Genomic DNA, 27,326 nt, shown 5'->3' with positions numbered 1-27,326 from the left:
CCCATCAGCCCACTGAGTCCGCTCCGACCAGCGATCCCTGTACACTAGTTCCATCGGACACATCCTATCCTAGGGACAATTTACAGAAGCCAGTGAACCTACAAACCTGCATGTCTTTGGAATGTGGGAGGAAACCCACACGGTCACAGGAAGAAAATACAAACTCTGTACATACAGGACTCATTGAACCTGGATCTCTGGAATTGTAAGGCAGCAACTCTACCACTGCATCACCGTGCTGCCCTTTAGATAAGGTAGATTAAATGAGGGAATGAAAAAACATTAATCCACAATTACAATAAGTTCAATAATCACCATTTTTATTTTTCATAAATAGATAATTACATTTGGCAAAAGAAATCATGCACTCTGAACTAAATATAAAACAATAAGTATATCTAAAATAGCTCTTAGTAACAAAGCATGCGCTGAAGATATTACTGTTGTAAAAAGTGACAAATAAGAAATGCTTCCTCAGAAAAAGGTAATACCATCATTCATGTCAGTTGCTAAATACATGAAACAGCTGTACCACATACAAGGCAACCAAATTATTATACTTCTGGAATATCACAATTGGCCATCTGTAGTGGGCAAAAGGTGATTTGAATATTTTAGTGAAGAAAGCACATTTTAACAATTTAAATGATCTTCATTTAAATTGTGTAATTCCACAGGGAATTCAATGCACATGGACTAATCAGCAAAACAAACTTGATCTAAAAAATGTGATCAAATTGATACTCATAAATTACTCTCAAAAATTCACTGCTCATTTCCCACAAGCTTATGCTGATCCATCAGTTGTATACAGCCCATCTGTGCATTTATTAAACATGCTGTAAAGATACACGTCTAGAGAATTTTCAAGATTTCAAAATTTGGTTTACATTGTATGGCTGACCATCAAATGATAAATCAACAACAGTTATTAATGAAGGACAATAGGTAGCAAAAACAGTTTTAGATACCGACAGCAGACATCAATAAATAATTTATAGTTAACATTGAAAACCTAATTCAATATAAAAATATCTTTACAGAATAAAAATGTCTTCGCAACCATTTGCAGTAGAATACAGATATTTACAGCACTGTGTGGGCATATCAGCTGAGAGTCTAAGTAGCCCATTTTGTTAGTATGTTTATGAAAGTATGCGAAAAAAATTAAACAGAATTGACCCAATTTTCAGGTTATATAATTTTAATCTCCACAGTTTAAAAGCGAATGTTCGTACTTTCCGCCAGCTTTTTCTTGAACTTTTACCGTAGCAAAAGTAAACCCATTGGTAATGTGGTTCACTTGGCATCACTTTAATATACTGTATTTGATCTGGTGAATTAAATGTAATTTTCTGGTTAATGAATATCTTAAGAAATTTTGAAAATTAGTCAAAATCAATATATAATTGTAATGCTTCAATTATTGCAATATTTAAAATTTCTTGCCAACTTATTGTTTTAGTGCCACGTATTATACAAGAGAAAGGAGTATCAAAGTTATTTATATACATTAATACAGAAAGCCAAAGATTGAATAAGTGCTGAGAGATACACAAAAATGCTGGATTTTCCACCATCTGCAGTTCCTTCTTAAACTCTTAAGTACTGAGAGATGTTCTTTAAACAAATGGAAAAATGCTTGTATTTTAAGAAACTAAAATGACAAAATTAAGGTAGACAAAAATGCTGGAGAAACTCAGTGGGTGAAGGAAATGGAGCGAAGGAAATAGGCAGCGTTTCGGGTCGAAACCCTCTACAAAACGAACGCGTGTGTAGAATGGAATAATGAACCAGCCAATTAATTGAATTATCATGGCTCACTCCAGGCCCCCAAAATCCAATAAATAATCTTGCTCTGAAATCAAATTTACTTTATTTTAAAATTATGCAAACAATGATTAAATTAATACTGTAAAAAATCTAACTTCTGAAAAGCTCTTTTGTAGCCACATTTGTGATTTTCAATTGGATTGCATGGTCTACTTAAAGTAAACAGTTAAAACTGGAAAGAGTTACAAATATCTCAACTTTAAATGACGAATGAGGCAGTTAGTTAGATTATTTAGTTTGTGTTGGAAAAGGTAAGCTATTAACCATTATGCGTAATTGTTTCCATTCTCTGAACTCCTTTCGATCTTTAATAAACATCACGTTATCCAAGCTCTCCTACCCCAGATGTTGGCAATCTTCTCATGGTCTCTCCTGTTAATCCACGTAGTCTTCTCTTGTGGAATACTTCGTGGAGACAGACGGCGATAACGCAAAACAAAACCAAGGATAGGACAATGTCTGAGTGTCACAGCCCTGAGCGGGCGGCAGCTGCCGTCAAAGGCAAGGATGCTGGGATACTACAGTCGAAGATCTCACCAGTGCTAAGATATCCATCATTGAGCAGATAGCATACGCCAACAAAGCAACTGTCATATTCCTGCAGGAGACACTGCGAAACAGTGGAGAAACTCGCAATTCCTGAATTCACACTAGCTACTTTCACACCAAGTAGTAAATATGGTCTGGCCACTTTCATCAGAGATGTCACGGATTGGGCTACAGAAGGGCAGTCTGTAGAAGACTCAGATCTGGAATGGCTTGCAGTGAAGGTTCAGGACGTCACCATCATCAATGTGGACAAGCCTCCCCCAGTGCGTCTGGCTGCAACATCCATACCAGTGTTCACCCCTCATGGGTATACTCAGGTGATTTCAACTGCTACCACACCGAATGGGGCTACTCAAGATGTAATAGGGATGGAAACGGCCTCAGATTGGGCATCTGCCAATGACCTCACGCTTCTGTATGATCCAAAGGAGCCAAACAGCTTCCATTCAGCCCGCTGGAACACTGGTACAAACCCAGACCTAGCATTTGCCAGTAACACAAAGAACCATCAGCCACCAACGTGCCGGGTTCTGGAGAAGTTCCCACGGTCACAACACCGACCATCACTCATCACCACATCACCACAACACCACTGGTTGCACCAACATCGAGCAAACCTGTGAAGCGGTGGAATTTCCGCAAGGCCGACTGGGACAAGTTCCAACAACTTACCAACGCAGTCACCTCGAGCCTTCCTCCCCCAAACAGTACCAACCTGGACTGTTTCTACCAAGACTAGTGCAACATGCTTATCAGTGCAGGCAAGTAAACCATCCCCCGTGGCTACCAGTGGGATTACAATCCATGTTGGGATGATGATTGTCAACAGCTATACGAAGATCATACTGCTGCTGGCACCAAAGAGGATTCTGAAACCACTGCCACTACATTGCTCACATGCTTGGATGGGAAATGACAAGAACGCTGGATTGAGACGGTAGAATCGATCGACTTCACCCACTCGAGCCGAAAAGCATGGCACACAGTCAACCGCCTGACCGGCAGAGCTACATCCAAACCCGGCAAATGCCCAGTGACCGCCAACGCAATCGCATCTCAACTAGTCAAGAATGGTCGATTCACAAACTCTGACCGTGATTTCTCGCGCCAAGTGAGCAAAGAAGTGGCCGAGTCATGGAAAACTGAGAGTGGATACGGACCCAACAATGGATTTCACCTCAGAGGAAATGGCAACAGCACTCAAGATGTTGAAAGCAGGAATGGCCCCTGGACCTGACAGCATATACCCAGAGTTTCTACTACATTCTGGAGATGCTGCTACAAAACTGGATCCAACAGTACCTTTCGACCTCCATGGAGAAGTGCAAAATCCCAAAGATCTGGCGTCATGCAACAGTCATCGCTCTCCCGAAGCCGAACAAGCCAAAGGATGATCCTAAAAGCTACCGGCCCATCTCGCTGCTCTACATCCCATACAAACTCCTTGACAGGCTGATCCATGGGTGTATCAACCCCACCATAGACCCTTGACTACCCCACGAGCAGGCTGGTTTCCGCCATGGTCGATCTACTGCGGACCAGGTAACCTTCCTCACCCAAGACATCGAGGAGTGCTTTGAGGCAAATGAGAAGGCATGAGCTGTTCTTACAGATCTGACAGCTGCCTATGACACCGTGTGGCACTGGGGACTAACTGCAAAGCTACTTTGGGTGCTGCCAGACAGGCGCATGGTACGCTACATCATGGAGATATTAAACCGCAGCTTTGTGCGTATGTCCAGTGAGGGACAGCAGAGTAGGCTACGAAGACTGAAAAATTGCGTCCCACAGGGATCCTTCTTGGCTCTGCTGCTTTTCAACGTGTACATCCATGACCTCCCAGAGACCATCGCTAGAAAGTATGGGTATGCTGACGATCTAGCCATCCTGATGAGACACATAGAGTGGAAGACAATCGAAAGCTCCTTGAGTCAAGACTAGGGGACGTTGGCAGTATACCTACGACAGTGTCATCTAAAGCTGAGAAAAGCCAAACAGCATTCCATCTAAACAACAAGGAAGCTAAGCGAGAGCTAGCTGTCTTCGTTAACAATAGGCGCTTGGACTTCCAAACACCCACTTACCTCAGCGTAAAGCTGGACAGGTCGCTTACATTTCGTCAACACCTGGCTGGTCTCCGCGACAAGGTCATGGCACGTAGTGGCCTCATCCGACGCCTGGCAGGAACAAGTTGGGGAGTCAGTCCATCAACTCCTCGCACCTCTGCTTTAGCTCTTGTGTATGCTCCAGCTGAGTACTGAGTATGGAGTAGAAGCAGACATACTAGCCTGGTAGACCTTGCGAACCATCACTGGGTGCCTTCAACCCACTCCAGTCGAGCAGCTCCCTATTCTTGCAGGCATTCCGCCTACAGGGATCCGAAGGCAAGCAGCAACTCTGGCACTATCTCATCGTGCCATGGACCTAGATCACCTCCTCCATCAGGCTATCAGCAGAGAGCGGAGGCCACCCCGACTGAAGTCCCGTCACCCCTTTGCTCCACATGGAAAGCAACTCCTAGCATTCACCCAGCCAACTGAGACAAAAGCACACTGGATAGCCACAAAGTGGTCACAGGAGTGGAAGGCAACCTCATCTCCATAACACAGCTACATCTCTTCACTAGATAAAAGCTGTCCAGGGTCTGACCTCCCCAGAGGAGCATGGGTGAAGCTCAACAGACTTCATACTGGAGTTGGGCGTTTCAATGCCAGCATGTGGAGATGGGGACTCCGCCATAGCCAACCATGTCATCTCTCAGTGCCCGCTCTACCACCCACCAAATGGAGCTCAGGGCCTGGCAGACATTGACGCAGAGACAACAACCTGGCTGCTCAACACTCGGCTTGAGATTTAATTATTCCTTTGGTTTATTTCTGTTTCATTCGCAAGAAGAAGACACCCCAGTGTAGGCTGATTGCACATTATAAAGATAGCTTGCCCTGGATAGACAACCTCAAAGAACTAAAAGCTAGGACACAAATGAGCAACCTGTACTTCATTGATTAACACTCCAATATGAGCTCTTGTACTAAACTGAGAATATATCTCTTGACCCAAATGAAGGTTGCAATCACCTGCATAAGTGGGGAATGACAGACAGCCCTGCTTTCGACTGCGGACATCCAGACCAGACCATCCCACACATCGTGAATGACTGCTCACTGAGGCTTTTCCCTGGTGGCATCAAAGCCATCCACCCAGTAACTGATGCTGGCCTGGCCTGGATGTCTACCCTTGATCTACAACTTTAGGCTGTGCACGCCACGCGAAAGAAGAAGAAGTGCAAGATTCAATTATCACCTTAGTTCTTTTAGTAAATCGTGTTGTTATCTTTGTAGAGGGTGGGGTAGATCTGTGCTGGGTATGAAAACACAAGAGAGAAAAAGAGAGAGAGAAAGAGAGAGAGAGAGAGAGAGAGATGAAGCAATGGGCAGAGATTACCAGAGAACCGGTTAGCATGTGCACTAGATTAGAATTCCACGTTCTGTGCATTGAATGAATATATTCTGATAATTAATGTTTTACTTAAATGTGGGAAGTATCTTTATTCAGGCCGTCTCAAAAATGTAGAAAAACTTTAATTTAAATAAATGATACATTTAAATTACTTCAGATTTTATTAAATACCCTAAACTACTCACTTGCCATTTAACAGTCAGTGGAACATTCTGATACTCCTTTCGGGGAGCAAGCATCCTGGGAACGACAAAGAGGACTCATTGATGTTCTAAGTGGTGACAAAGAAGTGGCGGTAGTCGAAAGACCATGGTGACGCATTTCCTGGATTGCACGTTCTCTATAGAATCAATAGATAAAAAGACAAAGAGCATTTTATCGTCTGTTAAGACTATATGTGTCCTAGAAATAAGAGATTATTTAGAATAGGTGCTCAAGGGACTATCAAAAATAATGTTTTGTCAACATGTGTCTGAATGCAACACTGACAGCTAAAATATTATAAGTAGCTTTAAGGAAGTAGCCAAATGATTCAGTCACCCAAAGCAACCAATGTAGCAAATATTAGGTCATGCAGAAAGGCAGCTTTCACTATCCAATCAGGATAAACTGCCGTTCGTCAGGTTATTAAAATAGCCTAAAAATGTTAAATAAAGAATGCATATATTTTTCATACTGTACTAGAGACATTACCTTTCAAAACGTTCTGTCGTGAGTTGCCGTTTTATGAGATCAAGCTCAGATTGAAGCTGTGAAGATTTAGTCCGAAGTTGAATTAATTCTCGATTTTGATTTGATCTGTGAAGAGTTAGTAACATTTGAGAAATGGGATACCAGATCATCAAACTTCAAACACAGTGTTACTTTCAGGATTTAATGGCAGTGGGCCTCCATGGAAAACGTGTGAGGAACCAAAATGTTAGTGTTGCCGAGTTTCATAGATTATGCTATTTATTGCTGAAGCTACAGTGTGCTATATGAAAATGACAACAGGGTACTCGTTCTCCCATTAGGTGTCTTTATCCTTCACTTAAGCAACAATTATTAATTAATTTTCCAATAAGAATCCCATACTATTTAATAAGATTCACCCATATTTCAGTTAGAAGACTGCATTTGTCACAATACATTGGATTCTAACCCTGAATGCAGAGGCAGTGCCTTGCTATAGGAGATGCCACCTTCTCACTTCTCAGTGTCACTCATGTTATGTCATACTTTGCAGCTACGCCCACTAGTTTAACAGAAAACTTCTCTGCCCTTTCTCCCTCATTTTGGAGTTACGTGCTAAAATGAAGTTACCTATGCTGTAACGTTAATAAAGTCTTTGGATCTTAATCACTGTGTGTGGCTTAAGTTATTCCAACAGCAGAAGCTCAACAACGCCTTAAAAAACCCCATCTGCAGATACTGAGAATATGAACAAACAGAAGCTGCTGAAATACTCAGGTCAGGAAGCAAAATTGAAAAGAGGAACAGTTTAAAGTTTCAGATTGATGACCTTTCATCAGAATAGAAGATATTAGAAAGGAAACGGGTGAAAACAAAGAATGTCGATGGTAGGTAGGTTTCTAAAATAATTGAATGATGCAAAGTGAGGTTGTGCTGGACAAGAGAAGATGGCGAAGGCTTATTAGATGCAGATCATCTGTCTGGGGAGAAGGAAGTAGAGATAAATGATGACGGGGAAAGAAGAAGAGCTATGAGATACGTAACACTATAAACATTGAAAATGTGAAAAAGGAGAGATAAAAAACTAAATATTCTTTAATTGGAACTGGTTAATTCTAACACATTCTTGAAAGGCCAGGCATCTCGAATTGTTCAATTAATCGAGCCCTGTGATGTCACTTTAATTAGCTATTAAGGCAGGTACAGCAGGCAGTGAAGAAAGCGAATGGCATGTTGGCCTTTATAACAAGAGGAATCGAATATAGGAGCAAAGAGGTCCTTCTGCAGTTGTACAGAGCCCTAATGAGACCACACCTGGAGTATTGTGTGCAGTTTTGGTCCCCTAATTTGAGGAAGGACATTCTTGCTATTGAGGGAGTGCAGTGTATGTTTACAAGGTTAATTCCCAGGATGGCGGGATTGTCATATGCTGAGAGAATGGAGCTGCTGGGCTTGTACACTCTGGAGTTTAGAAGGATGAGAGGGCATCTCATTGAAACATATAAGATTATGAAGGGTTTGGACACACTAGAGGCAGGAAACATGTTCCTGATGTTGGGGGCTGGATCAAAAAATGTATTAAATTATTAAAAAATAATATTTACTCTACAATAAAACAAGTCAGAACCCACCACCATAATACAATACAATATCATGTGGAATATTACAGTGATCAGACAATCAAAATAATGAAATGGCTCTAAAGAAGTCTGGGTAATGAAAGGCACACCATACTGCACGTGTTCTGTGCTTTCTTTAAGTTGACAGAACTCCCTTTAAGATGCCACACAAGTGCTTATAAAGTTATAAGGAAATTACAAATGGGTTCAGCAAAACACCAGATTTCTACTCCTGTAATGCAAGCAGCATCATTTTGGTAAGCTAGAGTAAACGACTATAAAAGAACCCTGACAGCTAGCCACACCCTCTAGCAAAACCACATGTCAAAAACTATGAATGTTCCCAAACCTTTCTAACTTTAAAAATTATTTCAAAGTTATTAAAAATTGCTTTTAATATTTTCCCATAGAAACAAGGAACTGCAGTAGCTGGTTTACAAAAAAGAAGTCAGTGGGTCAGGCAGCATCTCTGGAGAACATGGATTTTTCTTCCTATTAATATATTCCTCGCAGAAATAAATGCACGGCTCTGCCAATTTAGCAAACACCAGGTTGCTTGAGGGGTTGACGTGCTTCCTACTCCACCCCCCCCCCCCCCCCCTCCAAATGAGTGATGGTGCCTACAACTCTGTGCTCCTACTTAGGGCTCCATTAGAAATCCAGCTTTCAAGGAGAAAACAAAAAAATTGCAATTGTGAAACCATTCAACATTTCTCTGCAAAATTTGGCAATTATAACTTGAAATTATGTCCAATGAAGCAAAGCAGTATTTTTTCATTACTTTTTGAAAAACGATGCACCTCAAATTTTCAATATTTTTAGAATGAGTAATTCATAATTTTTTTAATCAATTCAAGCAGCCTTTTATTTGAGAGAAGTATGCAAAAGCAATCGGTATGTGGACGTGCAGGAATCTTTGCCAGTGGCTTCAGGATATCCAGACTAGACTAAGCATGTACAGAATCCTGAAGTTGCTGTCAGCTTCAATATGCAATCGTAGCAAGCACATGCTGTAATTTTAACAACAAATTTAAATTGGATTTACTACTATGTTTACTGGATTTATTACTTTTGCTGGTATGACAAATGCAATTTATTTTGTGAAATTGAATACAAGAACATGCTCTAATTGATTTTATAAACTTGCATGCCTTCCATTTAAAAGAGCTTCTAATGTTCTCCAAACAATGGATTTCAAGCACAGCTGGTTTAACTCTGAGAAATGCGCTCAGAACCATTTAAGCATTTGGACAAGTCTGTTAAATCATAATATAACCGGCTAATGGCATTAAATAAGAACCACGTACACTTTGCTTTCTGCTAGAGATAGCTTGTCTCCAAGAAGCTGTATCTCTGATTCTATTTCATGCTTGTTCAGGTGACATTGAAGCTCCTTTTCTCGTGTTGATGTTAATAATGTCTCAAGATTCTTAATAGTGACCCGTTCACTATTCAGTTGTTTCTTTAGAAGCTCATTTTCAGACTTTGAATCTTCCAGTTCACTTAAAGTCTGTAAAGATGTTAGAATTTTTTTTCTCAGTGTACAAAATTGCACAATCTATCTGATTCAGCCATTCAAGGGACGATTAAGCAAATCAATCAACATCTTCACTGAATTATCACATAATACTATGTTCTGGCAAAATTAGAATAACATTGAAACATAATTATGTGTAAGCAATTTAGATGGCACATGAGATAATGTTACACCTAGATAGATCAGGGATTATGGTCAACTTGATAGGAAGTTCTCAAAACCAACAAGAAATCTGGAAGGTACACAAAATTGCTGGGGAAACTCAGCGGGTGCAGCAGCATCTATGGAGCGAAGGAAATAGGCGACGTTTCGGGCCGAAACCCTTCTTCAGACTGATGGGGGGTGGGGAAAGAAAGAAGGAAAAAGGGGGGAGGAGGAGGAGCCCGAGGGCGGGCGGATGGGAGGGTGGGAGGAGACAGCTAGAGGGTGAAGGAAGGGGAGGAGACAGCACAGGCTAGCCAAATTGGGGGAATTCAATGTTGATGCCATTAGGCCGCAAGGACCCCAGACGGAATATGAGGTGCTGTTCCTCCAATTTCCGCTGTTGCTCACTCTGGCAATGGAGGAGACCCAGGACAGAGAGGTCGGATTGGGAATGGGAGGGGGAGTTGAAGTGCTGAGCCACCGGGAGGTCAGGTAGGTTATTGCGGACTGAGCGGAGGTGTTCGGCGAAACGGTCGCCCAACCTACGCTTGGTCTCACCGATGTAAATCAGCTGGCATCTAGAGCAGCGGATGCAGTAGATGAGGTTGGAGGAGATACAGGTGAACCTTTGTCGCACCTGGAACGACTGCTTGGGACCTTGAATGGAGTCGAGGGGGGAGGTGAAGGGACAGGTGTTGCATTTCTTGCGGTTGCAACGGAAAGTGCCCGGGGAGGGGGTGGTGCGGGAGGGAAGGGAAGAATTGACGAGGGAGTTGCGGAGGGAGCGGTCTTTGCGGAAGGCAGACATGGGGGGAGATGGGAAGATGTGGCGAGTGGTGGGGTCACGTTGGAGGTGGCGGAAATGGCGGAGGATTATGTGTTGTATTTGCCGGCTGGTGGGGTGAAAGGTGAGGACCAGAGGGACTCTGCCCTTGTTGCATGTGCGGGGATGGGGAGAGAGAGCAGTGTTACGGGGTATGGATGAGACCCTGGTGTGAGCCTCATCTATGGTGGCGGAGGGGAATCCCCGTTCCCTGAAGAACGAGGACATTTCCGATGCCCTGGTATGAAATGTCTCATCCTGGGAACAGATGCGGCGTAGGCGGAGGAATTGGGAGTAGGGGATGGAGTCTTTACAGGGGGCAGGGTGGGAAGACGTGGGAAGACGTCCAGAAATCTGGAATCCAATATTAAGAGCCAATTCAATTGGTGAGAGTTTGTAACTTGCATTGGTTATTGGCCAGGACTATAGATGGAACAGTTGGGATATATTGCTAAATATACCACAAAGCAGGTAATTGTAATGTCAAGGATGTCTCCAATTGGTTGCAGGACATTCTCAAGAGGGAGGATGAGTTGTACACATTGGTAGAGAAAGGGACAAGCTCCCGTGGAGTGAATATAGGGCATGAGATAACTAGCAGATAAGATAAAGGAGAATCAAAAGACATTTTATGTTTATTAAGGTAAAAGGGATAACTAGTGGGAGAATGGTGCCCTTCAAAACCAAAATATTCATCTACGCGAGGAGCCACTAGAAGTGGGCAATGTGCCTAATGAATATTTCTCCTGTTTTTATGACAGAGAAAGATATGAAGATGAGGGAAGTTGGGAAAGTTAATGCGATGTCTTGAGCACGGTCAGTATTACAGCTGAGGAGGTACTGGATGCCCTAAAACGTATGAAGTTAGATAAGTCATGGATTTCTAAGGACACTGTCGTAAGCTAGAGAAGAAATTGCGGGATCCCTGGCTGGAATATATGAATCATCATTAGCCACAGATAAGGCGTACTGGAAGAATCGAGGGTGCCTAATGTTTTAGTTTTAGAGATACAGCATGGTAACAGGTAACACCTGGTCCGTGCCAACCATTGATCACTTGGGCACTAGTTCTATCCTACACACTACGGGAAATATACAGAAAACAATTAACCTATCTAACCTGCACATCTTTGGACAGTGGCACAAAACCGGAGCACCCGGAGAAAACCCACGTGGTCACAGGGAAAATGTGTGAACGCCGCACAGACAGCACCCATAGACAGGATCGAACCTTAGTCTCTCGTGCTGTAAGGCAGCAACTCAATCGTGGCGCTACTGTGCCGCTCTAATTACCCATACCCTAGTTCTACCCTACACACTGGGGACAATTTACAGAAGCAAATTAGCCTACCAAACCTGCACATCTTTACAAAGTGGCATGAAACCGGAGCACCGGGAAAACAAATCCACGTGTTCACAGCGAGAACGTACAAACTCGGTACAGACAGTACCTGGAGTCAGGGTCGAACCCGGGTTTCTGGCGCTGTAAGACAGCAACTGTACCGCCTCCCCACTGTGTTGTCCTATGTTGTGCCTCTATTTAAGAACGATTGCAAAGAAAAATCCTGGGAACTATAGACCCGTAAGCTTAACATCTATGGTAGACAGGTTACTCGAGAGAATTATGAGGGAATGCTGTTTTTGAAAATTAAGAACGTTAATGAGGGCAAGGCTACAGACTTGGCCTCTATGGATTTCGGCAAAACCTTTGATAACATTCCACAATGTAGGCTGCTTTGGAAGATTCGATCACATGGAATCCAGGGGGAACTATCTAACAGGACACTGAATTGGCTTAATGGTAGGAAACAGGTGGCTGGAAGGTGAATTTTCTGACTGGAGACCTGTGGCTGGTTATGTGCTTCTGGGATTGGTGCTGGGCCATTGCTGTTTGTCATCTATATCAACGATCTAGGTGAGAATGTACAAGACATGATTAGTAAGTTTGCAGGTGAACTAAAATAAGTGGCATCGTAGTGAGTGTAGATGGTTACCAAAAATTATCGTGGGATCATGATCATTGGGCAAGTGGGCTGAGGAATGGAAATTGGAATTTAATTCAGATAAATGTTAGGTGTTGCATTTTGGGTTGTCACACCCAGGCAGTTCCTTCACAATGAACTGTAGGGGCAATGTTGTAGAGCAGAAGGATCTAGGGGTACAACTGCTGACAGAAAAGATTAAGGAGAATCGTATGAGATTTTATCAAGGACAAAGGAATAACTAGAGAGAGAGAAAAAAAAAATACAAATACATAGTTTCCAGAAAATGGTGTTTCAGGTAGATATAGTGGTAAAGAAGACTTTTGGCACTCTGGCCAGTTACGGACTTGAGTATTGTGTTCAGTTTTGGTCACCCTGCTATAGGAAAGATGCCATTATGCTGGAATGAGAACAGTGAATATTTACAAGGACATTGCCTGAACTTGAGTATAGCGAGAGGTTGGGCAGGCGAGGACACTTTTCCTTTGAATGCCGGAAACTGAAGGCAACCTTACAGAGATGTATAAAATCATGAGGGAAATAGACAAGGTGAATGCATATTTTTTTCCCCAGTGCAAAGGAATCAAGAACTAGATGTCATAGGTTTAAGGTGAGAGGGAAAACATAGGATCCAGACGGACATTTTGTTTTTCAAACAAAGGGTGCAGGGTGTGTGGAATGAGCTGTCAGAGGAAGTATCTGATGCAGGCACAGCAACATTTGAAAGACATTTACGTAGGTGAATGGATCAGAACGATTTAGATGGATGTGGGCCAAACACAGGCAAATGGAACAGCATGGACGATTTGGGCCTAAGGGCCTGCATCCTTGCTGTATGGCTATGAATAAACCTAGGAAACACACCAGCAACATATTATAGGTCTCAATGATTATGGTAATTTTAATTTAACATATAAAGATCTTAAATTAATTATTACGAATATATCATCAAGCCATACCCTTTCATGTTCCATATTTCTAGTAGTAAGTTGCCGTGACAGAGAGTCCTTATTTGAATCTAGTTGGGCGCACAGTTCTCTGATTGAGGAACAGTCTCCTAACATGCGGCATTTCTCAGCTTGTGTCTGTCGCAGTTCTTCCTCCAATTTGGACATGCTTTTAGCAGAATATGTAATCTCCTTCTCATAAGCTTGTTGGGCGGATATGTGCTAATTTAAAGAAGAATTTGCAATAACGTACACAAGCATGCATATACTTAGCACATTAATCTTGGTACATGTGTAATCTTTAGAATACTTTTACTTTAACTTGCTGACAGCTTATTACTTCATTTAAAAATGAAGCAATTAATAAACTATTTCAAAAGTATGACCATCTATTGAGTAGTTCCTGGGAAGTCATCCCATCTCAAAATGCAGGCAATTTATGGCAAACCTTAAACATGTTCCAAAAAATTAGGGAAAACACAGCCAATAATAGAAGACATTTGTAGTGTGAATTAATAAGGAGCTCATAATAGGAAAAAAACATCAAGATACTAAACAATTGAAAGTATGCTTGAAAACATATACCAATGGGTCATAACATTTCCTCCAACTTGACCCAAAACATTGGTTCCTCTCAGGATGATTGCTCAGTCTCTTGTTCTACTCTCTGTACATCCACGACTGTGTCGCTAATTTCAACACAAACTTGATCTTTAAGTTTACCAATAGTATCACTGTTGTAAACAACACACTTGTGGTGAGTCAACAACACTTTTTGAGACAAAGTACAGAATATAAATTGAGATCCTTGGTCAGTCATGGCGTCAGGACAACAACCCAACCTTTTATATCAGCAAGGGGATGAACACAACCATGTCCTCATCAACAGAGCTGCTGCAGAGATGTCTGACAGCTTCATATTACCTAACCTGGACCCTTCCACTTATGTGGTGGTCAAGAAAACCCGTCAACATTTATTCTCTTAGGCATCTGAGAACATTCAGCTTGTCCACAAGATTTCTCTCACGCTTCGACTGCTGTACTCTAGAAAGTATTCTTAAGGAATGCATCTCAGCCTGGTGTATGCAGCAACTGCTCTTCTCTTGACCACCTGAACCTACACAGAGTGGTGAACACTGCCATCACTTCCTTTCATCCAGTCCATCTCCACAATGTGTTGCATCAGGAATCTGGAACCGTAGTTATGGTTGCCTGTCACCCTAGCCATTCCTGTTTTCTTTGTCAATCTGGAAAAAGATACAGGAGCAAAGAAAGCCTAAATGTCCAGAATTAAGAATAGCTCCTTCTCACTACTTTTATACTCCTGAATCCAACATCTCTTTCGTACCCTTTTTTGGGAAGTGCTGCCAAGTACTCTTACTCTACCTCATTCTGTCATTATATTTTAATATATTTTGCACCACTTCAGATTTCACTGCAATCTTGCCTCTGCTTGTTTGCACATGTCATTTTATTTATTGGTCCATTTACTGTATATATACTGTATACCCTGTGAGGTGCGTGTGCACAATGAATTTCACTGCACAATGGTGTACATTACAATAAACCAATCTAATCATTGAAGTTAGAAAACTTGACAGGTTGAATCAAGAAGTAGAAACAAAGATCCACACAAAGTGCTGGAGTAACTCAGCGGAGCAGGCAGCATCTTTGGAGGAAAATGATAGGTGACGTTTCGGGTCGGGACACATCTTCAGATTCCTTCTACAGGGTCTGAAGAAGGGTCCCAACCCGAAACGTCACCCATTTATTTCTTCAAAGATGCTGCCTGACCCGCTGAGTTACTCCAACACGTTACGTCTATCTCAGGTTCAATCAATGTGTATTTGAACATGTATGGCTTCTGCTGCAAATAACTATTTCAGTCGACTGCAATTTCCTGACAGTAGTACTTGGACTTTAAACCCTTATCCGATTAGCCAAAATTAATTTTTCCCATCAATTGGAATCAGCATTACTTGTTAAAGGAAGACTTATTAAATTCTGCTTTGCTCTGCAGTAATGATTTAAGCGAAAATAAGACTGGTTTTAAAATGGATCCACAACATGAAATATGTACTGACTTGTAGATACTGTCTAAAGGATCTGTCATTTAATAGTCGCCAATTCCCATTTCTAAATCACAAGGAAGGAATCTTAAATATAATTTAGATGTTGGTGTTTATTATGATTTTTTCACAATGACTCAACATGAACCAGTGTTACATGCTAGTGTAAAGTAATATGTTAGCTTAAAATATTTAGAATTTACAAACTTTACTTATATACCTCTTGTATTTCTCTTTCTAGCTTGATCACTCGCTCCTCATGATGTCTCCTCTCTGTATCTATAGACAGTAACTCCAAACGAATTGAATTGCTCTCTCCCTCTGCCTGATGGGCCTTATGCTCCCAGTTTTCAGCTTGGTTAGTTGCCAGTCGGTATTGCTCCAGCATGTGATGAAGCTCTTGTTCCTATTATTTCACAAAATACATATCGTGTTAATACCTCAAGACTGAAGAATACATATGCAGACTTGATTAGCACAGGTGTCAGAGGTTATGGGGAGAAGGCAGGAGAATGGAGTTAAGTGGGGGAGATATAGCAACCATGATCGATGGGCCGAATGGCCTAATTCTACCAATGTACAAATATAGAAAATATTGTTATAATTTCCATGATTTAAAAAAATAAAGCAGGGTTAATTTAACAAAAAACCCTGTTATCCTTCTTCTTCCAGTGTTGTCAACCCACAATTGGCAAGCATATATTGCGAGGACAATACCCTAGCTATTTAGGCAAAGCCTTGAAAATACTTGTGTTACTTATTTAATTTATTCCTTTTTGATAAACAAATGATTCTCGTTCCACCACTTTTTTTGATGAATGACTGATCATAACTACTTGATAGATTATGATCTAACATTTGCTGTCTGAAAACGTGCTGGAACCAGACTTATTTTGCTACATTCAAAAAGTCATTGGGGTACATATATTAATATTCATAGACATTTCTTCTGGCTTCTCACAAAATCCAATCAGGTGCAGGCAGGAAGTATAATTTATATTTCAAACATTTATATCAGGTCCGGGGGGGGGGGGGGGGGGGGGGGGATATGTCACGTTTTCTCATTTATTTTAATCAATTCATACCTTGGCAACCATTAGGCTCTCTATTCTTGCTACCTCATTGATGTAGTTATGTACTCTTGATTTCAAATCATCCTTTTCATGTAAAGCTTGGTCTAGTTCACTGTTGATTGCCTAATAAGAAAATTAGTGAAGATTTTCAATGAGATACAACCTGATTAATGCAGATACAAAATGCAAAATGTTTGCTAAAACCAAAATAATGTTTTAAATGTAAAGCTGTTTGAATGGCATCAGACTGTAGATCTTATTTCATTTATATCTAGATCAACTCGTTTACAAGATAGTCTCTCTGCCAATTGCTTCAAGTTTGAACGTCCGCTGATTACAATATTATGTCCAACAAGACATTTCAAATAAAAATGTGGATGCCGTTAATGTATGCAAATGCAATTGCAATACCATTTGCTGTTATTGAGCTTAAAATATCAGTGAAAGTCCACTGAGTTCAGCATCACAATGAAACCTCGCAGGCCTGGTGTTTGTGATACGAGTGACCAGGCTCCACTGTAATGATACAACCATACATCTCATTAGGACAATTTTATAATTTAGCACACTCCGGCTACTTTAATTTTTATAGAGTTGGTTGCAATTCCCATCTTCAAGGGAATTCAGGCCAATATTTCACGTTTGTGAAAATCTTAGCAGTGATTAGTTCTTATTCTCAGGAACACAAAACACTCCAATGAATGTATTGCTGTCCTGAGATATTGATCAGCTGGGCAAGTGAGCTGAAGAATGGCTAATGGAATTCAATGTAGGTGGAATTCAAGTGTGAGGTGTTGCATTTTGGGAAGTCAAACCAGGGTAGGACCTGTACATTTAATGGTAAGACACTGGGGAGTGTTGTAGAGCAGAGGGATTGAGGAGTACAGGTGCAGAGTTCCTTGAAAGTGGCATCACAGGTAGATAGAACAGAGATAAGTATTTTGGATCGTAGGCCTTCATCAGTCAGGATACGGAGTATAGAAGTTGGAATATTATGCTACAGTTGTACAATATGTTGATGAGGCCACATTTTGAGTCACCCTGTTATAGGACGGATGTCATTAAGCTGGAAAGAGTGCATAGAATATTTATGAGGAAGTTGCCAAAACTCAAAGGCCTGAGCTATAGGGAGAAATTGAACAAGCTAGGACTTTATTCCTTGCAGCGCAGGAGGCGAAGGGGTGATTTTATACGTGTATAAATTTATACAAGTGTATAAAGTCATAAGAGAAATTGATAGGATGAATGTACTGAGTATTTTACCCAGGGTAGAGGAATCAAGAACCAGAGGATGTAGGTTTAAGGTGAGAGGGGATAGATTTAATAGGAACCCAAGGGATATTTTTTCACTTGGAGGGTGGTGGGTATATGGAACGAGTTGCCAGAGGTGGTGGTTGAGGCAGATACAACAATAACATTTAAAAGACATTGGGCGGGTACATCGATTGGAAAGATTTTGAGGGATATGGGCCAAATGACTTAGATGGGCATCTTGGTCAGCATGGACGAGTTAGGCAGAAGGATCTGTTTCCGTGCTGTATAACCCTGTGTTGTTGCGTGTAATGTTAGCAACAGCTCACTGTAGTTCCTGGTTACCACATTATTCCCACCAACAGCTATCTCCAACATAAACGTGAACCACACAAATGTTATCTTGATTTTAAATCAAAAGCAGCATGAATGTTTTGTGCGCAAGTGTTGAATTAGGAGTAAGTTTCAATATGCAGCCTTGGACAGGAACTGAGTTATTCAGCACACTACTTCCCACTTGGGAAGAGTTTATTTAAATCATCAGTAGTCTGGTGGGGGAGGATGGGCGCAGGGTGAGGAGACTTGCGGACTTTCAAGGTCACTCGGGGCTGATGCAGCCAATTACGACTGGAAAGCCCCTAAGAACACAGCAATTTCTCTATAGGGTGCAATGAACAAGCTGTGTTCACTAAAATATCCAATCTTCTCAGTGTATTTTATTCAATTAAGGCAACTTCATGATTTGAAACAATTTTACCTGGAGTGAAAAGGGGAATGTTTTTTAAACTGTGTCAAAGGAGGAACTTGCATTTATGAAAGCCAAACAAAACTCGTAATCTCCAAATGCTGGATATCAGAAACACTCAAGAGATTAGGCAGCATTTGGAAAAGAGAAATAAACATAACAATTAATGTTCCAGCCGCGATACTTAATTCAACAATTTATGCTGTAGTTCATTTATAACAGGTTTATTTTAGTTTATACATTAGCACACAAATGCTAGGCATTTCCTTCAGCTCTGCATTTGACAGGTGTGTTTGTGCTTTCTCTCCAATACCCTTCATTAATCTATTAACCAGAAACACCGTCAACAACTTACTTCCCACAGTAAGCCTGGCCTCGCCCTCTCAGAGCTATCCCCTCTGTCCTAACCATGCCTCTACCACTCTCTCTTCAACTTAAAACAAAATTTTCTCTCTTCCGACAATGGATTTTTAGCCTAAAACGTTAACTCTGATCCTCTTTACACAGATGTTGCCTCACGTTTCCAGAATTTTCTGTTCCTACCCTATTTAAATTGCTTGTTTTATGCCGTTAGGCTGTGTGCCCCAAGCACTCTACAGCCAATAAAGAATTGTCAGACAGTTGTCACTGTTATGATGCAATTGCCAATTTGGGCACTGATAAATCTGAAAAAGATTAGACAAATGGGCCGGCACAGTGGTGCAGCGGTAAAGCTCTTGCCTCACACACCAGAGACCTGGGTTCAATCCTGACTCCAGGTGCTGTTTGTGTGAAGTTTGACATCATTAGGTGCACAACTTAACACTGCGGAAATACCAGCGATGCTACAATGAATCACTTGTTGAAGAGCCCAGGCAATTTCATAATGTGTATGATTTCACACAGAAATAGGTGGGGATGAAATCTACCCTTGGATAGCTTATATGCACAATTTTCACATTCAAAATGTTTGTTAATGGATCCAATTCTTCACCACTGGGTTTTGTATAAGTGATGTTTAAAATGTCATAATTAAAAAAAACCAATTGCATTACGTAGCTGTGAGTTCACAATTCACAGCAAAATATACAAACCAGTCAAAAGATCATTCAAGGGAAGAGGTCTGACAAAACAGACTTGAGCATTGATGTGGCTTATCAAGGGCCTCTGTGGTCAGGTACATTGAGGAATTCGAGGGAAATTTGGTCTTTACTGTCTATAAATGAAGCAGCTCTAAATGAGTGGGAAGGTAACTCTGGAAAAATACTTTGCCCTTTATTCTAGTCTCAAATATTTTCTAAGGTTCAATATAGCAAAAGCACATTTAAGATAAAATCAAGAAAGTATTTCATATTAACTTAAATAACAGATTACAGGTTGAAATAAGAGACCTTTAGGTTAGTTCTAGATAAATGTATCGACCCAAATAGACTTTCACCTGTAAAACTGTTTTCCATCATATACTATGGGCAGCAGTGTTATACCACTATCAGATTTGCACCTTAGTGGGATTTGGGGTGCAATCAACTACAATGATTTGAATGTCACATTCATAGACTATTATATCAAATTTATCTAGCAATCTAACTTAGGATGAAGGAGAAAATTAAGTATTTTATCACCTCTAGGTACTTGCATCCAATGCAAAAATTACAATGAATACACAATTAAGCACTCATAAAGCAGGAATAAAAGTATATTTTACCAAGTCACTTAAATCTAAAAGCCAATTGAAAATTGAATACTGTATTGTGAACATTTTTAGATGAAAAGTATGAATAAGAGGTACAACATTTTGACGATTTTGACAATGATCTCAGTAAATGATTCATTTATACTCATTATTGAGTATAGAAGATGGGAGGTCATGTTGCAGTTGTAGAAGATGTTGGTGAGTCTACATTTAGAGTATTGTGTTCAGTTCGGGGCATGTTGTCAAACTGGAAAGGGTTCAGAGAAAATTTACAAGGATGTTGCCAGGGATAGAGGGTCTGAGCTATAGGGAGAGGTTGAGAAGGCTGGGACTCTATTCCTTGGAGCGCAGGAGGATGAGGGATGATCTTAATGAGGTGTATAAAATCATGAGAGGATTAGATCGGGTAAATGCACAGTCTCTTGCCCAGAGTAGGTGAATTGAGAACCAGAGACATAGGTTTAAGGTGAAGGGGAAAAGATTTAATAGGAATCTAGGGGTAATTGGGGTAACTTTTCATACAAAGGGTGGTGGGTGTATGGAACAAGCTGCCAGAGGAAGTAGTTGAGGCAGGGACTATCCGAACATTTAATAAACAGTTAGACAGAACATGGATAGAACTGGTTTAGAGGGATATGGACCAAACACAGGAAGGTGGGAGTATTGTAGCTGTGACATTGTACACTGTATCACTCTATAAAGAACACAAATGCAAATGCTGAAAATCTGAAATAAAATCACCCAGGATAGAGAACATTTGCGAAATGACAAACAGGTAATCTTTCAGGTTCACCTTCTCTGTCACACGCGGATTTTCACACTTCTAGTTCTGATGAAGGGTCTTTATTCCGAATCATTCATTTCTTTCATTACTCCAAAGATACTGCCTAGGCTGGTGAGTGCTTCAGCCTTTTCTGTACAGATAATTCATTTTACCTGATTTTCCCTTGTCATTTGAGCCAAGTCATCTTGCAAGCAACGATTTTCTTTGTAACCATTATCTCGAGACTGTTTTACTTGCTCCAGTTCCTTACGAATGGAATCATGCTGACGACGCAAGGAATTTATTTCCCGGTCTCGGTTACTCAAAGTGTCGTTCAAAAGACTATTGAGAAATTAAAATATTTTGTAACAGAAATATGTCAATTAAAGGGAAAAAAACACGAGCCTGTATACCAATTCTATTATTTCAACAATTGCACTTACTCTAGTGCAGATTCCAGTTCAGTCACAGTAATCTTCATATTATTTAAGGCCTTTTCCTATCAAAGAAAAAAGTGCATTCATCATTTCTACACACAAGATTACTACACCAGCAGTGCTCAGATCCTCTTAGCTTTTTCTGCACGAAGTAGAAACTGTTAATTTTATTACCGTGTTCAATTCTCAAGCCTTCACTATTACATAGAAACATAGAAAATAGGTGCAGGAGGAGGCCATTCGGAGCTCACCTCAGTCCTAAATGGCCTCCCCTTTATTCTAAGTGTGCCTCTGGTTCTGGACCCACCTAACATTGTGAACATTTTCCTGCATCTAGTCTGTCCAGTCCTTTTATAAGTTTCTATAAGAATCCCACTCATCCTTCTAAACTCCAGTGAATACAAGCCTAGTCTTTTCAATCTTTCCTCATATCACAGTCCCGCCATCCCAGGGATCAATCTCGTGAACCTACGCTGCACTGCCTGAATCACAAGGATGTTCCTCAAATTAGAAGACCAAAACTGTACACAATACTCTCACCACAGCCCTATACAACTGCAGAAGAACCTCTCTACTCCTATACTGAAATCCTCTTGTTATGAAGGCCAACATTCCATTAGCTTTCTTCACTGACTGCACGCCAACTTTCAGTGACCGGTGTACAAAGACACCCAGGTCTTGCTGTACCTCCCCCTTACCTAACCTAACCCCATTGAGATAATAATCTGCCCCCTTGTTTTTGCCACCAAAGTGGTTAACCTCACATTTATCTATATTGTACTGCATCTGCCACGCACCTGCCCACTCACTCAACCTGTCCAGGTCACCCTGCTACCTTCTAACATCCTCTTCACAGTTCACACCGCCACCCAGCTTTGTGTCATCTGCAAACTTGCTAGTGTTGCTCCTAATTCCCTCTTCCAAATCATTAATATATATGGAGTGGAGTGCGGCCCCAACACCGAGCCTTGCGGCACTCCACTCACCACTGCCTGCCATTCACTCCTACTCTTTGCTTCCTGTCTGCCAACCAATTTTCTATCCACGTCAACACCCTACCCCCAATACCATGTGCTCTAATTTTAGTCACCCGTCTCCCGTGCGGGATCTTATCAAAAGTTTTCTGAAAGTCTAGATACACTACATCCACTGGCTCCCCTTCATTCATTTTACTTGTCACATCCTCAAAAAATTCCAGAAGATTAGTCAAGCATGATTTCCCTTTCATAAATCCATGCTGACCTGGACTAATCCTTTTACTGCTATCCAAATGCCCCATTATTACCTCTTTAATAATTGACTCCAGCATCTTTCCCACCACCGAAGTCAGGCTAACTAGTCTGTAATTCCCCTTTCTCTCTCTCGCTCTTTCTTGAAAAGTGGGATAACATTAGCTATCCTCCAATCCACAGGAACTGATCCTGAATCTATTGAACATTGGAAAATGATCACCAATGCGTCCACTATTTCTAGAGCCACCTCCCTGAGGACCCTGGGATGCAGACCATCAGGCCCAGGGGATTTATCATCCTTCAGTCCCATTAGCCTCCCCAATACTATTTCTCGCCTAATTTAAAAAAAAATCAGTTCCTCTGCCCCCTTAGATCCTCTGTCCTCCAGTACTTCTGGGAGATTGTTTGTGTCTTCCTTAGTGAAGACAGATCCGAAGTACCTTGACTATCCCATTTTGACAACCTCCCCCCCCCTCTCCCCTTATTAGTGAAATGTCTGGCATAGAAGAATTTTACATTTTATATATAAAGGTATTACACCTAATCTAGTGAAGATATTTAGTGCAAATTGGTTTTACAACTGATTGCACCAACCTTTTTGGGAAAAGAATAAATAATCGAAGTGCTTTAAATTCAGCAGTGGAATTCAGATTTCACACTCTTCTCTTGGTGCTAACTCTTTATTACCATAATATAAAGGAATCCTATGCCCAGCTCTACTCCCATGGCTTTATTCAAGTGTAAAAAATTGTACTGTCACCAGAAGGCACCGTGGATCAACTGCCCTCTACATAAGCAGAATCAAAAGGAACGTTTGAAAAAATATTAATTAACCATTTGCATTTCCTGTAGTATGAAGGATAATTTTTTTAAAAGGATGTTTTTTCCCTAACACACTGAAGTAGCATTAGATTATATTTTTGTGAACTCATTGGAAGACAGTAACAGTGTAGGGAAATTTATTTTGCAAAATAGAACAAAGATTATTTTAATTCTGAGTTGTGCATTCTACCCTCGCCTCAATTATTTCTTGTTCACGCTCAGAAAGTCTGCATTGTTGCAGACAAAAATGGGCAAGTTAAAGATTTCTGAAGTTTTTTTTAATGCAGATAGTGGCAGATACCTGGAATGCATTGCCAGAAGTAGTGATGGAAACAGAGACGATAGTTGTGCTACGTCCTAGGCACATAAATCCAAGGGACCGGAGAGTTATGAATGCAGCCAGAAGGATTAATTTAATTCGGCATGATGTTCAACAGACATGTTGGGCTGAAGAGTCCTGGTTCCTGAGCGATACTGCCCTATTAATATTCTAATATCAAACTCCTGTCTCTTCCCTCAGGACTATTTCAATTTGTTTTGTTCAGCACAAGTCCACAGTTTTCTCTTTAATCAAAAGTTAATCGTCTGTGTTGCAGTTGAAGTTTGAAATTCATTATTAGAAAATAGAAGGACATTTAATCATTGATGCATTAAATACGTCATGAAGGAAAGACAGACTTGAAATTCTATACTTCTGTTCATGGATTCATGTTTCCCTGAAACACCTTACAGCTAATAATGCAATCTTGAAGTCTAATCACAAATGTAATGTAGGAAAATGTGACATCCAATTTTCACTCAGCAAACCCCCAAAGATATATCTTGTACATAATGATAAAGAACCAAATAAACGTACCTTATATTGAAAACAAAGCGATTAATTTTGGTCAGGATGCCACCAATAGTCCTTGCTCATCTTTCAAATAGTATAAAGCAATATTTTATCTCAGAGGGTAGCAAGGACGTGTTTAACATTATATTTAAAGGCAATAGCACTATGAGTACAGTACTGTACGTCTTGCAATGAAAGTATTAGCCTAGATTTTTGTGCTCGGCACTACTTGAAGTGGAAACGTTATTATCAATGGTGAAATGCTTCAATCACAAATCCAGCAAATCATCACCCCCATCAGGAAAGAGGAGGATACACCAGAGGACATTAGGAATGCCCATCTTCAAAGAAAGACGTCCGGCCATGGTAATTACTAAGGGGTCTCTTGGCAGTGTGCCTCAGGGAATGACATTGCCACGGTACTCCTCAACCACTGCCCCCAGTGGCAAAAGAACTGCTCAGCAAATCATAATGCGGATTCTGTTCAGCTCCATGAAGGAGGAAGGACTGACTGTGGAGTAGCCTCCTCAAATTTGGCTGCCCTTGGACATTCTTATGTTTGCACCATGACTACAAACAAGCCACTATACAAAACCATCTCAATGAAAACTCATCATTGCTCCAACAGTTTCCTCCACCATTCTTGCTATCACATTCAGAACTAATATGAAGTTGTTCAATATACACCAACTAACCTCCGCAGTTAAGAGGCATTATTCAAATGGCATTTGTATTTGGCATTTGTATTTGTGTATGCTTGGCAATCAAACACCAAGTCATTGTCAACTCGAACACTGAATAAGAAAGGATGGGTCTTACACTCAACATCAACAAGACCAGGATCCACTAACAACTGTCCCCATTGCCAATAAAGGTTCACAGCAAAATCCTGGAAAACATGGACTACTCTTCCTACTTCAAGAGTTTCTTGGGGACTGCAAATGATGAAGAAATTCACCAGTACCTTCAAAGTATCAGCACAGCCTCTAGTGGCCTGAGGAAAAGATAATTTAAAAATTAAGACTTGACTTGTCACTAAACTCATGGTTAACTGGGCAGTAGTGATTCCTCCATTCTCCTTACAACAGGCAACTCAAGACACTGGAAACTATGCATGCTACATAGAAACATAGAAAATAGGTGCAGGAGTAGGCCATTCGGCTCTTCGAGCCAACACCGCCATTCAATGTGATCATCCATAATCAGTACCTGCCTTCTCCCCATATCCCTTGATTCTGCTAGCCCTTAAGAGCTCTATCTAACTCTCTTTTGAATGGATCCAGCGAATCGGCCTCCACTGCCTTCTGAGGCAGAGAATTCCACAAATTCACAACACTCTGGGTGATAAGTAAGACAATGTCAGCACCCTCTCCCTGGCCAAAATTCCTTGCATTAATAGCCTGATTACTCATAGCTGACCACACTGGGCGGGCCACATTGATCACATGCTTGATATCAGACTTCTTGAAATAGATCCTTTACTCAAGCTTAGTTGTAGGAGATAAACAGGCAGAGGAGAAAATTGAGCTTCCTTGAAGTGCAACCACCCTACTGGTTTCTGGGAATCACTGGGCCATGACCATTCTAAGTGAAGGAGGAGTTTTTGGAATAGTATTGAGAACCTCAAAGCCATGCAACGAAAGCATACAGAACCCGCATGGCACAAGACTGTCCCCCTTACAAACTAACCAGAGCAAGAAACTGCAGTTCCAACATTGGACTCATTAGCCACTTTGGAACACAGAACCTAAGTGGAAGTAAGATATTTTCAGTCTTTGTCTAAGATGACTGAGGCATGGTTGAGCACAAACAAGTTAAGTAAAGGGACAACATATAGAAACAAGGAACTGCAGATGCTGGTTAATATACAAAAGGGCACAAAGTGCTGGAGTAACTCAGCAGATCAGGCAGCGATGTTGCCTGACCTGATGAGTTACTCCAGTATTTTGTGTCTTTTAGGTAAAGGGACAACTTTTTTGTCAATATGATTTTTATGAAAGTTTAACTTTAGCAACGACCGGCAATCTGCCAGTTATTATGATACATGTTTAATTAATGTTGAGCGGATTCCTGTTCTAAATGAAGATTCATTTAAAAATGAAATGCATTTACCCTGTTGGCAAGATTATCTTCTAAAGTTGCAATTTTTTCAGTTTTGTCATCCATAGCTTCCTGCAGGCAATCCTTTTCTTGGTCCAGAGCAGATATTGTACTTTTTAATAAGCTGACCTCTTCTTGTTGAACAGAAATTTGCCGACTGAACTCACCTGTGCAATAAAATGCAAAAATTATCAAAGACAATTGCGTGAATGCCAGACATCAAATGAAAACAGAAAAATGTTGGAACCCAGCAGGTCCAGCAACATCTGCAAAGGAAAAAAAAGATACTAATTAAGGCCAATGATCTCAAGAAAAAAAATATTAGATTCTGTGCAATCATCCTTCAACAATGGCCCAAATGTTTTGGGAAGAAGCTGTCTGAATTTGCTACTCCCTTGACTATCAGATCAGCACTCTGCCCACAAATTATTGCTGTTGTTGTTTGTCACTTGTTCTTGACAAAGACCATGACACATAGTCTATGGTGTTGCCATGTGTACAGAGGTTTTAACCAATCTGGGCTTGAAGATTCCTTGCACACATGTAACAAAAGTGAAGGGATGATGTAACATTAGTGGCTCTTGATTTTAGAGATTCTTTTTTATTCTTTGTTTTCTCCATTGTACCTTCTTCACACAAATAAGAATCAATTTTTATGCAGGTACGCCAAACAGAACAATCCGATGCTTGTTGTTCTTAGTGTTGTGTCAATGTTGAAAGTGAAACTCTTCAAAAATATTCCAAGAGAGTCTTTGAATCTCTTTT

General features: G+C 40.8%; 1 protein-coding gene across 7 annotated transcripts in view; it reads right to left on the bottom strand.

Annotated features, from left to right (window-relative positions):
- Nucleotides 1-299: 299 nt before the first annotated feature.
- cep135 (centrosomal protein 135) overlaps nt 300-27,326 on the bottom strand; it is a 120,647-nt gene continuing 93,620 nt past the window's right edge. For 4 of the 7 annotated variants that reach the window (XM_033029025.1, XM_033029040.1, XM_033029069.1 and 1 more), the window contains 10 exons: nt 26,574-26,728; nt 21,582-21,637; nt 21,312-21,480; nt 16,720-16,830; nt 15,855-16,040; nt 13,578-13,787; nt 9,440-9,642; nt 6,535-6,639; nt 6,027-6,181; nt 304-1,333 (listed from right to left, as the gene is read on the bottom strand). In XM_033029025.1, the coding sequence (XP_032884916.1) occupies nt 6,034-6,181; nt 6,535-6,639; nt 9,440-9,642; nt 13,578-13,787; nt 15,855-16,040; nt 16,720-16,830; nt 21,312-21,480; nt 21,582-21,637; nt 26,574-26,728 (1,343 nt within the window). In that variant the 3' untranslated portion in view covers nt 304-1,333; nt 6,027-6,033. Of the gene's footprint in view, nt 1,334-6,026; nt 6,182-6,534; nt 6,640-9,439; nt 9,643-13,577; nt 13,788-15,854; nt 16,041-16,719; nt 16,831-21,311; nt 21,481-21,581; nt 21,638-26,573; nt 26,729-27,326 lie in introns of all 7 variants that reach the window. The other 3 variants (XM_033029050.1, XM_033029032.1, XM_033029058.1) reach the window with 3 other exon arrangements.

Source organism: Amblyraja radiata, chromosome 1 (genome assembly GCF_010909765.2).
Source record: "Amblyraja radiata isolate CabotCenter1 chromosome 1, sAmbRad1.1.pri, whole genome shotgun sequence".
NCBI classification, from domain to species: domain Eukaryota; kingdom Metazoa; phylum Chordata; class Chondrichthyes; order Rajiformes; family Rajidae; genus Amblyraja; species Amblyraja radiata.
The sequence above is the reverse complement of the archived record's forward strand: the minus strand, read 5'-3'. Positions and strand labels throughout refer to the sequence as shown.